We start from the raw sequence: 13972 nt of genomic DNA, 5'->3' as shown, positions 1-13972 counted from the left end.
CTTCTCTACTCTACTCTACTTTTATACTCTATACGTCAGGTTTTCAATCAGAGAAATGGAGACGTAAGCTGCTGCTGCTGCCTGCTTTCTTTGTAGCTGTGTGTGTGTGTGTGTGTGTGTGTGTGTGTGTGTGTGTGTGTGTGTGTGTTTGTGTGTGGTAAGCTATCCCTGAAGGCTCACTGGGAAAATGTAATGAGTGTGAAATTACATTTCTGTCACTCCTCATGTGTAATAATGCTGAATATTTATGATTCTATAAAAAGTACAGATTGAAATAAAAAGTCGATTCGAAACTGAATTTCAAATTCAAGGTCATTACTTATAATAAATTAATAGAATTAATAATATATTAATATGATTAATAACAACAACACTAATAATAATTTAGCATGAATGAAAATGATGTTTATTTAAAACATTGCAAATATAAACTGTCAATAAAGAGTAACAGTCTGTCTTTCTGTTTTAGGATGTGCCTTTCTGACGTATTGTGCACGGGAGTCAGCCGTTAAAGCACAAAGTGCTCTTCATGAACAGAAAACCCTGCCAGGGGTAAGTCCTTTCTCTCTCTCTCTCTCTCTGTGTGTGTGTGTGTAGAGGGCATGACAGGGGTCTTGCAGTGTTTTATCCCCTTTCATGTTCTGCCATCTCTGAGTATGTGTGTGTGGACACACAGCAAGACTCGTCTCATCTCAGAGTGTGTGTGTGTGTGTGTGTGTGTGTGTGCCATCTGGATTATGACGAGCTGTATGTAGCCATGGAGATTATTTGGATTATTCCCCACACCTTTTCAAGCTACAGACTCTCAGAAATATAGCATTAAAATGTAAACATGGTGCAGAGCAGAGCCTGAGGGTGGCTGTTTGTCACAGAACGGGATTGGAGAGTAATCACAGTGGGACGGAGGGTTGGTGGGGTGCAAATACAGTAATTAATCCTATTACCAGCGTGACACCAAGCTGACCTTTCGTTGAAGATCACTCCAACAATCTTCTCGCCCTACGCCTCCTTCTGCTGTCAGTCCTTCCCTCTGACAGTCTTTGTATGGATAATTACAAAGTCTCTTCCCCCTGTTGTTACCGTTTCTAGTCACTTCTCAAACTCTGTCCATATCCCCCTATTCTTTTTTTGTTTTTGTTTTTCCTTTTCATTAGCATGTTTTTGTATTCATCTCTGTCCTATTATGCACTCCAACTCAAAATATATGTGATATTAAATAATTTAATTGTGGAATGGGTCGTTTATCAGATTTTATATTGGAATATTATTGGTTATCATTGCAGTATTGATGGCTGGGGGTGACAGATGGCCCTTTCTGTGCATCACTGAAGCACAAACACTGGTTTAATTTCAGGAGAGAAAGAAAAAGCAATGGGCAATAACTGAGGGCAGCCTAAGACAGACGTTATGCAACTTGCATCTTTTCCTTTTATCCTTGCTTTTTCCCGTCCCTCCCCTTTGTCTCTGTCTCTTCATTCCACTCTCAATTTCTGTGCAAATGTTGAAGCATCATATTAGAGAGAAGTGTGTTTGTGTTTGTGTGTGTCGTGGCCTCGCTCTCCTCTGGGAAGTGCTATTATGAGCAGTTCACTTTATAATGCTTCTGTGGTGTAAGACAGAGAGAGTGTGTGTGTGTGTGTGTGTGTGTTTGGTTTCTCCACAACAGGACATTTGTGGTGTGTTTAGTAGTTCACTTTGGTCATCAGTACTGATGATAACAATCTCTCTGGGTGTACATACATCACTGGTACATTACATCCCTGTGTGTATATTTTAAGAGTAAAGGCCAATTCACACAAAAAACAATAACTATAAAGAGAACCATAGCGTCCACATCATCGTAATAACTAACAATAACTATGACGATGGCTAAATGAATTTCCCCACCAATGAACAATTACTATAACAATGACTATATCAATAACTATAACGACAACTGTAATTATAGCTATAATGATAACTATTATACCATCCACACCAACAGATGATAACTATTATTATACCTATAAAGATAACTATAGCGATAACTTTATTAGCATCCACACCTACAAATGATAATGGTATGTTTATTATAAGCATGCGGTGCCACTTACAATGTTTGATTCTGATTGGCTGTCAATGTTTTTTTATCAGACATCAGCTTGAAAAATTGTTCAGATATGCTTCCTCAGTGCCGTTATCATTATAGCTGTGGTGTGGACTTCACTGTTCTAGAATTAGACTGATAGACTTATGTATAGTTATACTTTTACCATTTAACTTTTGATTTAAAATAAATCAAATAAATTTTGCTTTTTGAAAATGCAGAAAGCTCCCTTTCTAGGGAGCTCAACGTTGAATCATGGGAACGTATCCAGGCCTGGATATCACACACACAGGACACATGTTTTACTTGCTTAATATATTATAGCCTAGTGCTTTTATATGTATTTGAGTTTTAATTGGTTCACATGTTGTCTTAGCCTTATTTTTCTTCTTATCTTTTTTTTGTATGTATGTCTTTAAATGATCTTGGGTATAAAAATGATAGGTTGTGGACAGCATAAAGGAGGCGGCATGTCAAACAAACGGATTCGCTAACCCAACAACCAAATGGTGATCACCAAACAGCTGAACTGAAGAGTTACTTTTAAAGATTTAACTTTCCAGCAAGCCACATAACTCTTTATTGGATTATCACTACAGTTGGATTGCATATACACCGGTGGACACTTACACATTGGGACTGGCAATACTCTAGTGTGGTTTATTATGGACTGTTTTATGGTGTGGTGAAAACGGACTCTGAACAACTTAAGTTATTCTAGTATTATTGTTTTGTTTTAAGTTTTCTTTGTTCAATGTAAATGCATTTCCTTTGTTCTTACTTGATTCTCTCTCAAAGGTTAGAATCTAGCATTTGCAAGTAGCATGTTTGACTCTTGAGGGAGTTGGATGCACTCATAGCAAGTTCAGTCATTGAGAGCCGGTTGGACTGGAGCTAAAGAGCGATGTAGAGCGATGAGAATCAAGTGTTTTCACCGAATGAATTCGGCTCCCACGCTCGCTGTGGAAAGCTCCACTTATGCTTAACTCTCTCCTGAGAGATGAGAGTCAAGCGTCTGCACTTTGCAGTTCGAGTCTCGTGGCTGCCAAGGCAACAATATTCGGTCGATGCGGTGGATTATAGGAGGATCTGGGGGAGGAGTCTGACAAGATGACTCTCTTTTTTGGAATTCTCCTGATAGCCAATTTTTTGGGGGGCAAGTCTCTAAAAAATGTTTACAACACAAAATGGAGATTTATTAAACCCACTGCTCTCATGTTTCTTAGGAAGCCTGCTCTCTATCCACTTCCAACCTGGCTCAGAGCTTATTATGTGGCGTGTCTAGTTCTGAGGAATTAGATTTGCACCGGGTTGAAGAGTTGCTTGTGAGCTACCTCTCCCTGGCACTGCATCCTCTTTGAAGGCTCCCTCCTTGCTTATGGGAATGGAGCTAGTGCGTTCAGCTCTTAAGGCAGCGAAATCTCACTGTGATGAAGGAGCTCCACTCTCGCTTGTCTCTTTTCTTGAGAGATGAGATTGAAATGTCTGCACCTCATGGTTCAGGCCCTGTGCTGATGAGGCTGCGTGGCATGGCAAGGTATATGTGGTGGTGGGTCAGGCCAGTGGGGTTCTGAACACCATGGATGCTTATACAGCTCTGTTGCCCTCTTCAGCTCAGAGAGTGAAGCGGATTTGTGAGTGTGCTTGCTTCTCAAGGAGATCCTCCCTTCACTTTTTACTCTCCTGAGAGACATCCATTGGTCGCGGTGACTTGATGCGACCCCCTCACTTTCGGTTGCTCTCCCTATACATATTCTTGAAGTGTTCGCAGAAAACTGCTAAGGCAGCAACTTACTGAAGGAGTAGTTGGGGTGAGATGATGCGACCCCTTAATTTTGGTTGCTCTCCCTCTATGATGTGTCCCCTTTACTCTTTAGCTGTTCTGCTGTGAAACAACTTTCCAGAAGGAGTGGTCATTTTGAGATGATGCGACCCCTTTATTTGTGGTTGACTTGAGGCATTAAGCAGTTGGTTCTGTAAGCTGTGCATGACAGTTGGAAATGAGCATGCTCTTCATAATGTAGTGGTGCTGAGAGTAATAAAAAAGGCTTGCTGGTACACTTGTCGCTCAGTAAAAAAGGTTTTGAGTATCTTTATTCTTTCCCTGGAGACAGAGCAGACAAATGCAGGGTTATGCTCCCTAATGTTATGGTTGCTTTCTGTAACAAGTTGACAGGGGTTCTACAAGTAATAGTGTGAGCTCTGTAGAGTTTGTACTCCAGGTTCCTCTGGTGTTTAGTCTATGAATAAGCATATTATTGGGACATAGTGGGGACTATGTTGATCGATTGTCTTAGACAGCTCTGCTCCTGAGGTGCCTGTCCTCCTCTCTAGACTTGGTCTACCTGTAGAGTTGTTATACCTGTAGAGTTGCTGGTCTACCTTGGTCTACCTGTAGAGTTGTATATACCTGTAGAGTTATTGGTCTACCTTGGTCTACCTGTAGAGTTGTTATACCTGTAGAGATGTTGGTCTACCTTGGTCTACCTGTAGAGTTGTGATACCTGTAGAGATGTTGGTCTACCTTGGTCTACCTGTAGAGTTGTGATACCTGTAGAGATGTTGGTCTACCTATAGAGTTGTTATACCTGTAGAGTTGCTGGTCTACCTTGGTCTACCTGTAGAGTTGTATATACCTGTAGAGTTATTGGTCTACCTTGGTCTACCTGTAGAGTTGTGATACCTGTAGAGATGTTGGTCTACCTATAGAGTTGTGATACCTGTAGAGTTATTGGTCTACCTTGGTCTACCTGTAGAGTTGTGATACCTGTAGAGATGTTGGTCTACCTTGGTCTACCTGTAGAGTTGTATATACCTGTAGAGTTATTGGTCTACCTTGGTCTACCTGTAGAGTTGTTATACCTGTAGAGATGTTGGTCTACCTTGGTCTACCTGTAGAGTTGTGATACCTGTAGAGATGTTGGTCTACCTGTAGAGTTGTGATACCTGTGGAGTTATTGGTCTACCTTGGTCTACCTGTAGAGTTGTGATACCTGTAGAGATGTTGGTCTACCTTGGTCTACCTGTAGAATTGTATATACCTGTAGAGTTATTGGTCTACCTTGGTCTACCTGTAGAGTTGTTATACCTGTTGAGATGTTGGTCTACCTTGGTGTACCTGTAGAGTTGTGATACCTGTAGAGTTGTTGGTCTACCTTGGTCTTCCTGTAGAGTTGTTATATCTGTAGAGTTGTTGGTCTACCTTGGTCTACCTGTAGAGTTGTTATATCTGTAGAGTTGTTGGTCTACCTTGGTCTACCTGTAGAGTTGTATATACCTGTAGAGTTGTTGGTCTACCTTGGTCTACCAGTAGAGTTGTACATGCCTGTAGAGTTATTGGTCTACCTTGGTCTACCTGTAGAGTTGTTATACCTGTAGAGTTGTTGGTCTACCTTGGTGTACCTGTAGAGTTGTATATACCTGTAGAGTTATTGGTCTACCTTGGTCTACCTGTAGAGTTGTTATACCTGTAGAGATGTTGGTCTACCTGTAGAGTTGTGATACCTGTAGAGATGTTGGTCTACCTTGGTCTACCTGTAGAGTTGTATATACCTGTAGAGTTGTTGGTCTACCTTGGTCTACCTGTAGAGTTGTATATACCTGTAGAGTTATTGGTCTACCTTGGTCTACCTGTAGAGTTGTTATACCTGTAGAGATGCTGGTCTACCTTGGTCTACCTGTAGAGTTGTTATACCTGTTGAGATGTTGGTCTACCTTGGTGTACCTGTAGAGTTGTGATACCTGTAGAGTTGTTGGTCTACCTTGGTCTTCCTGTAGAGTTGTTATACCTGTAGAGTTGTTGGTCTACCTTGGTCTACCTGTAGAGTTGTATATACCTGTAGAGTTGTTGGTCTACCTTGGTCTACCTTGGTCTACCTGTAGAGTTGTATATACCTGTAGAGTTGTTGGTCTACCTTGGTCTACCTGTAGAGTTGTATATACCTGTAGAGTTGTTGGTCTACCTAGGTCTACCTGTAGAGTTGTCATACCTAGCTCACTATCATTATACACAGTGTACAGCCTAGTTGTAGCAGGTAGCTGTAGCAGTAGCTGGTATTATGTTCCCATAGCATCAACTCTATGATGCAGTGTTGAGTTCCCTCGAACGGGAACGTCTTAGGGTCACGTATGTAACCCTGGTTCCCTAAGAAGGGACCGAGATGTTGTGTTGCGTTGCCATGCCTTGGGCATGCCTGTGCATAACGTTAATGCAGGTGCCCTTTAATATGCACAGGCGGCTCTATGTGATGTCATACTATTCCCGTCAGCAAATTAAGATCGGTGTGTTCTACATTTGTTTCAGACACCGGTCACGCCTGGATGCGTTCCCACAGCATCAACACCATGACACAGCGTCTTGTTTCCTCTCAGGTCTCAGGTCTCAGGTCTCAGGGAACCGGGGTTACATATGTAACCCTAAGGCATTTTCTCTGATGGGAAGACTTATGGTTAGGGTTTGGGGAGGAATTTACAGTTTGTACGGTTTAAAAATCATTATGTCTATGGAAAGTCCCCATAAAACGTGAAAACCCAACATGTGTACAGGATTGGCTATACTTGTGGGGGTCAAATGTCCTAATTTATATAGTGGAATTAAATATTATGACAACCGACTAGTGAGGACATTTTACTTAGGGTTATAAGGCTTAGTCTTTATACATGTTTTTGCACGTTTTTTTTTTTTTTTTTTTTGCAACTAACGGTTGGGTTAGGCCATAAGAGATATCATTAATCTAATTTAAAATCAATTGAAGTTTATACAACGTCATCACTGATTGAAACAAAATGTGTGTGTGTGTGTGTGTGTGTGTGTGTGGAGCATGTTTATGTTTTCATAAAATCATATATCACTTGCTAATTAGACTTTGGGTGTGTGTAGTGGTAAGAACATAAATCACAAACACATTAGACTAAATGTAATTAGTGGCCATTAAGCAGACAAACACACACACACACTAAACCTAGAAACCCATCACAGAAAAAAAAAAGAAAAAAAAATTCTCTTAGCATGGTTTTTAAGCTGTTTTCATTATGTGGACCAAATATGTCCCTACAAGGACAAGGATTTCGAATATTCCCATCATTGTGGGGACATTTTTGTCCTAAAACGTAGGACATACCCGAACCACACACCCTCACTGCTTATAGAAAACAACTTGTATGCACTAATAAAAAAATCCTCAAATTAGTTATATTCTTGGCAGTCACTTTCTTCGTGACGTGACTAAGGTGTGTCTCTTTAAGTGGAGAGATGAGCAGACTCATATCACTGCTCGCAGTGACTGTGCTGGGGCATATACAGTCTGATAATGGACTGTAATGGATTGTGGGTAGCGAGGGGGTGGGGCAGAGGCTGTGCTGTGCTGTAACAGTACACAGAAACAGTGACATGAATTCAAAGGCAGCAGCTGCTGGCAGCTAATGTAGAGTCCAGAGCAAAGCCAGAAGGATTTCTAGAGGTCAGAAAGGAGGAATGCAGCTGAGTTTGGGATGGGCTGTGTGGTGATTTCTGATTTAGCAATGAGACATTAATCTAGTAAAGTACTGTTATACAATCTAGAGCTTGGTATAAAAAGAAAGAATAACTAACTGTCAGTTTAGTCTGTTAAGGTTGTGTTGTTAATTCTTTAAAAAACGTGAGAAAAGTTGAACATATTCAGGACTAATCATGCTCCCTAATTAGAGGTCTGCACAGGCTTTAAACTGAAGCCCAAACCCGGCCTGTGGCCTACCCAAACCCGAATCTGTTACTGTTGAGATGGACTGCAATTCTTGCTACCATTTTATAAGTTTGAAAATGTATTTTATTTAATATTTTGTATTTTTAGGGAATTTTATGGCACTACATTATATACTTATGCTGTATTTATAATCCATTTATTCACTTTTTGAGCATAGACCTGAAAATTTAATTTCCAACTTAAACTGTCTTGACTTATCTTGACTACTTTAGAGCACAGACTTAAGTTTGATCTTTTTTTATTTAAGACACTTGGCAAATTATTGCTGAAGTGAAATAACTTGAAAAAAGTGAAATTTAAAATGTTTATTGTTATGAAAAAATGCACAAAAAATACTGTTTAAATTTTTTTTATAAAAAAATATATTTTCAAAATCACGTTTACTCTAAAACTGAAAGAAAATCAAAGCCATAATTCTAAAAAAAAAGTTGTGTTCCAAAATCTGAGCTTGATTTTTCAAGAAATTAGCTTTCAGTAACATTTTGTTTGGCCGCACCAAACATTTTCAATAGATATATTTCATTTCCCATTCATTTCCAATGCACTCATTTTTGACCACAAGGAGCTTTTTTTTTTTTCAGGACCATTTAACATTTTTTATTCATGTCCACGATTCATGAAGATCATGCACTTGACCCAAAGTTGGGTTGTTTTAAACCAACTTTTGGTCAAATATGGACAAACCCAACAGTCCACATTTGACCCAAATTTGGGTTGAAACAAGATTGTGGTAACCCACTAGTAATGAAACAAGTGTTACCAAATCCATCCGAAGGATTTACTACCCAAAAAAATGACTTCAGTAATTACTAGAGAGTTATTCATGTTTAGAATACTGATCCAATGAAGTAATAATTCCTTCTGAAGGATCTGGTAATACCTAAGTCATTACTAGTGGGTTACCACGATATTTACTTTAGAATTAATTATACATTATGCATTATTCATGTTAATTATAAACCTATAGGCCTATAGTAAATCATAGTAGTCCTCTGGGTGATATGAAACAAATCGTAGTTATTGATTAGCTAATAGTGAACTACCACATTTGACTAAGCATGAAAAAAAATCTTTGCATCACAATAAGTGTATTGTGATTGTCAATTTGGCAACTACACAAAATTATATTAAGTTTAGTGACAACATGTTTCAATGTTTACATGGTACAATGACTGGAATGCTACTGTTTTTTTTTTTTTTTTTTTTTACTGCTTGACACAAATTTCACAATTTCTATTCAATAGAATTTGTGTGATTTGATTCTGATCTTGATTCAATGTCGATTCATTTGGATAAATATTAGGTACAGGAGATACATGTTAAAAAAAAAAATCTCACCTAATGCTGTAAACATACAGAGCCCAGTCAGCTGGTATTATTATTAAAGGTAAAAAATAACAACTCAACTTAAATATAATGCACTTTATATTAAAACGTTATTACATATATTGTAAAATAGGGCACATCTTTAGCAAACTAGCCTGCACCTTTCTATTTTACAAGCCAACTAACGTGCTATGGTCATTAAATGGCTTTTCTGAGGTAAATGTGAGGTTATGTGACATATTGTTCTCCAGCTGTTTTACCTCGTTCCGCGGTTGATAAACACTGATTGATCGATATTATGTATGAGGCATTTACATTTCGGTAAGTTGTTCTGTATCTTTCAACACACCTATTGTTCATTCGTCTTTATTTACTATTAACTAGTAGTTAAGAGTAAGAGATGGTCAGTTCACGTGCCACTTGAACTGAGGCAGCGATCTGACACGTCACATTTACAAGGGCATTTATTGTTTGAATTTAGTAATAAAATTGACCGAATTTAAGAATCTGCATTCTCTTGTGAGTCATAGCTGTCAACCCTCCCGTTTTTTCCGGGTTTCTCACGTATTTTTGCTCTTTTCCCGCTGTCTTCCCGTTTTAGTATTTTTCCGTAAAATATCCCGTATTTTTACTCTGATTGTGTGAGACGTACGAGCTCGGACAGATTCGGCTTGAAGTCGTTTATCCTCGGATGCGGCGCCGCGCGTGCTGGCCAGAGACACACTGGCATGCGTGGCGTGTCCGTTTTTATTTCGGCTCCCATGTTAACTATGAGATTAGAGCTTTCACACTGCCTGCGTGACACGCGCGTCTCCAGAAAACGCGTGCATGCTAGAAATAGAACTGACGCCTATTTTTCACGCGACACGCAAGCGTGTTGAAAGCGTTTCCAGGCAAAAAAAAAAATAAATAAAAAATAGGACACAATGTTTATATGTCATTTTGTACTCGAATATAGCCTACATTTTACATTTTGATGTTTGAAAGTCAAGGTTTTTACATAAATTCAGATATCAATGTAATTTAAACAAATAATAATTATAGTAATCGATTTTCAAATATTGCCATATAGTTTTGCTTATATATATAATTTAATGTTATATAACATATGAATAAAATATATTTTATTTTATTTTTTCATTTGTTTCTTATGCTCTTGATAATGTGATTACACGCAGAAGAAGAAAAAAAAAACTTTTGAAAAAAACGTTCTGGGCCGCAGGAGGATATAAAGTTAGGATAGGCTACAATAACAACAGAGTGTGTGTTCTGAGTGATCAGGCTAAATATAGGCTCTTTAAAGCTACACAAAATGTGTAAATGTAATTGAAATTAAAGCTGCAAGCAGCATTTATCGGTGTTCAAACAGTTCAGGCCTTTAAGCACAAAAGCATCGAAAGGCATTCAATTTTATTTAACATGCATTTATCCACGGACGTAATAGATGTAAAACACCATTTACAATCAATACAGGCAATTTAACATTGGAAATGCATGGTTTTAAAGCTTTTTAACAGTTATAGTGCCACCTATGGTCCGATCTCCATGAAACTGTGCATGCTTCTTCGGCATGTTATGAGACGCTCATCAATTTTTGTGAAAATTTTCCTTTAGGAGTTATATGATTTTTGGGTGCATTTTGTCCCACCCCTTTTGTAAACGACACTATTATAGCCAATCAAAAGCAAAAGTTCTACTTTTTTTCCAAAATTATTTATCTAGAGAGTCCAGAGAATAGTATTGGGCAAAAAACCAGGGACTAGTTCGCAAAAGTGGGTTTTGGACAAAAACCAAAATAACAAAATTTTTTTTGCTCCAAATGGAAATCCGAGATATACATCTTGTCCGTCTTTGAAGCTAAGTCAAACGGTCTAGGAGTTATGAGCAATTTAGTACTTTTGGTTGCTGTAGCGCCACCTATGGGCCAATCGGGCTCATACTCTGATAGCTTCTCCACAATTTGAGGCCCTACCATCTGACAAAGTTTCAGAGCTCCAGCCATTACGGTTTGGGCTGCACAATGCGTTTTAGGGGATTTTTTTTTCTTTCTAGCAAATACAATAGGTTTTCAGCACTTCGTGCTTGAACACCTAATAAACAGACGGCCCACTTCCCTATTTTGCGGATTTTGGAAGATGTGTGATAACAGTTAAATTGTTGTCGTAAAAGCAAGAGCAACACACGACACCACTAATCCAAATGTAGATTTTTTTTTCTTTAAATGACACACTTGTTTTCTATGCTCGTTATAAACTCTTTAGACTTTTAAGGATTAGTGCTTTATTTTTAAAGTTAACCTTAAGGGTAAGAATCGTGTAAAAAAAATCCCTTATTTTGGCCATGGATTCTAGGAAAACTCCCTTATTTTCAATGTTCAATGTTGACAGCTATTGTGTGAGTGTCCTCAGTGTCAGAGGTCCTGACTCTCTGTGGTCATTAAAAATCCCAAGGCACTTCTCGTAAAGAGTAGGGGTGTAACCCCAGTGTCCTGGGCAAATTCCCTCCATTGGCCCTTATCAATCATGGCCTCCTAATAATCCCCATCCATTGAATTGGCTCTATCACTCTCTCTCCTCTCCACCTGAGGCTGGTGTGTGGTGACGACCTGGATGCTCACACTGGTGGGGGTTGAGGAGAGATCCCCTGACATGATTGTAAAGCGCTTCGGGTGTACAGTAGTACATATGAAAAGCGCTATATAAATGCCTCATTCATTTTTTGCTTCGCGATTTTTCCCTGCTTGTCGAGAGTGTGTGAAAAGTGTCAATTGTTTCACGCTGAATGCCTGAGAGTTGGCAAGCCTGTTAAAGATCCCAACATTTTGAACGGAAGTACATTTGCTAAAAGTATACATTTGAAATCCTCCATGAAAATCCCATGTGAAATTGCAGCCAGATTGAAGTTTATAATGTTTTTTTTAATTCCTAATCATCGATAATCTCATTTTCTCTGGTCATCATCTGAAGGATAAAGGGATTGGGTCAGTGAGGAGAGATGAGATGAGATGAAGCAGAATGAAGAGATGAATCGGGCTAGGCTGTGGGAGGATGGGAAACGAGGGATCAGAAATGAATCTTCGCCGTAATGCGAGAGATACAGCTGTCAACACACTGAAGCATCTGACGAGGTTAAACTGGCATGACCCACGAGCAAAGTTGTTTCAGAGGAGCTACACAGCAGATTTCTGTATCCCTTTTTTTCTTGTGAGCTTTTGTTCCCGAGGATCTGAACAACAGCAGCTCTCTTAGGAGTGCGTTTCTGAACGTGCAGCGACTCTAATACTCCTGTCATGGAGCCTTGATACTTACTTTATACTTTATTGTCAGATGAGTCTGAAATTTTTCTTGCATAACAGTGTCTATGTTTACAACACCTAACATTCTACATCGACATACACTTAAACATCACATATTATACATTCAAACGATACAACACTTATACATCTGATACCTTCACAGTACTCTGGATTTCTGATTGAATGTATTTGTTCAATGCTAAGATAGCCTGGTGCACAAAAGAGTGTTTCAGCCTCACTTTGTTAAAGGGGGGGTTGACTGCTTTTTTTCTTTGCATGATTGTGTTTATTTGGTGCAATATAACATGTACTTGTGTTTTTTCTTTTTTTTAAAGTCTTATTTTTCATAAACTTCACGTTTATTGTCAGCCGCGCTCTCCTCTGCACTGTCAGAAAAAAGGTACGAAAGCTGTCACTGGGGCGGTACCTTTTCAAAAGGTACACTTTTGTACCTAAAGGGTGCACATTGGTACCTTCATGGTACACTTTTGTACCTAAAAGGTGCATATTGGTACCTTCATGGTACACTTTTGTACCTAAAGGGTGCATATTGGTACCTTCATGGTACAATATGCACCCTTTTGGTACAAAAGTGTACCTTTTTGAAAAGGTACCGCCCCAGTGACAGCTTTCGTACGTTTTTTTCTGACAGTGTGTCCTCGAACAACCGGTTGACTTCCTGATTCTATGAAACCACTCCCTCAGAAACAGGCAGTGGGCTCCGATTGGTTAGTTTGGCCCGGTGTGTTGTGATTGGCTAAACTGTCGCTCACGTTGTCCGGAAGGTTAACGGCCATTACCTTTACAGACGAAACGGGCATGCCAAAGGTGGACACGTAAATAATGATGTCGAGACTGCAGTATCAGTTTGAGGCAGAATCAGACCGAGAAAGCCACGATGAAAAGAGTCAAGCAGAAACTCACCACACACGGCTCTTACTAAACGTTTCTGAATGATAATTTGCTACCTTTTTTAACCATATACATGTTTGTTTTACACAATAGCATCTGACTGGCAACAATAGCAACTGACTGGCTACTAATGTTATACTCAAACAGCGTTGGCATTAGTTTACAGTACGTTCTTGATCAAATCGAAAATGACGTCATAAAGCATGAAAAATACGTTTAAAACATTATTACTTACACAAAATTCAGATCCTTAATGTTTGCACGTGTTTGTCGTAGACACAACAGTAGCCTAATGGCTATAAAGCCAGCGCTGGCATTTGAAAAAAAAAAAAAAAAAACACAAGGCTACGTCTGGAATTATACATGCAAATACATTTAAAATGATGAAGTCTTAGCCTACTTACAGGTTGTGGCCCAACAACTGCTGCCTCTTGTTTTAAAGTCGGAACTCCTTCATGTTTTAGTAACAGTTTCTTGTTGAATTCGGTGTTGAACTCGGTGTTGAACTTCGGTGTTGAACTAAAATGCGCAGCACAGAGAGCTAGATTACGATCGTCAGTTTCAGGAACATAATCAAACATAAACTGTATCCATTGTTGACGAAGTACAGCG

General features: G+C 39.1%; 1 protein-coding gene across 4 annotated transcripts in view; it reads left to right on the top strand.

Moving 5' to 3' along the window:
• celf3b (cugbp, Elav-like family member 3b) overlaps nt 1-13972 on the top strand; it is a 75191-nt gene that overhangs the window by 8202 nt on the left and 53017 nt on the right. For all 4 annotated transcript variants that reach the window (XM_089117443.1, XM_039681308.2, XM_039681307.2 and 1 more), the window contains exon 3: nt 470-552. In XM_089117443.1, the coding sequence (XP_088973569.1) occupies nt 470-552 (83 nt within the window). The remainder of the gene's footprint in view (nt 1-469; nt 553-13972) is intronic.

This window comes from Pimephales promelas, chromosome 12, assembly GCF_988280905.1.
Source record: "Pimephales promelas chromosome 12, fPimPro1.hap1.1, whole genome shotgun sequence".
NCBI classification, from domain to species: Eukaryota; Metazoa; Chordata; class Actinopteri; order Cypriniformes; family Leuciscidae; genus Pimephales; species Pimephales promelas.
The sequence above is the reverse complement of the archived record's forward strand: the minus strand, read 5'-3'. Positions and strand labels throughout refer to the sequence as shown.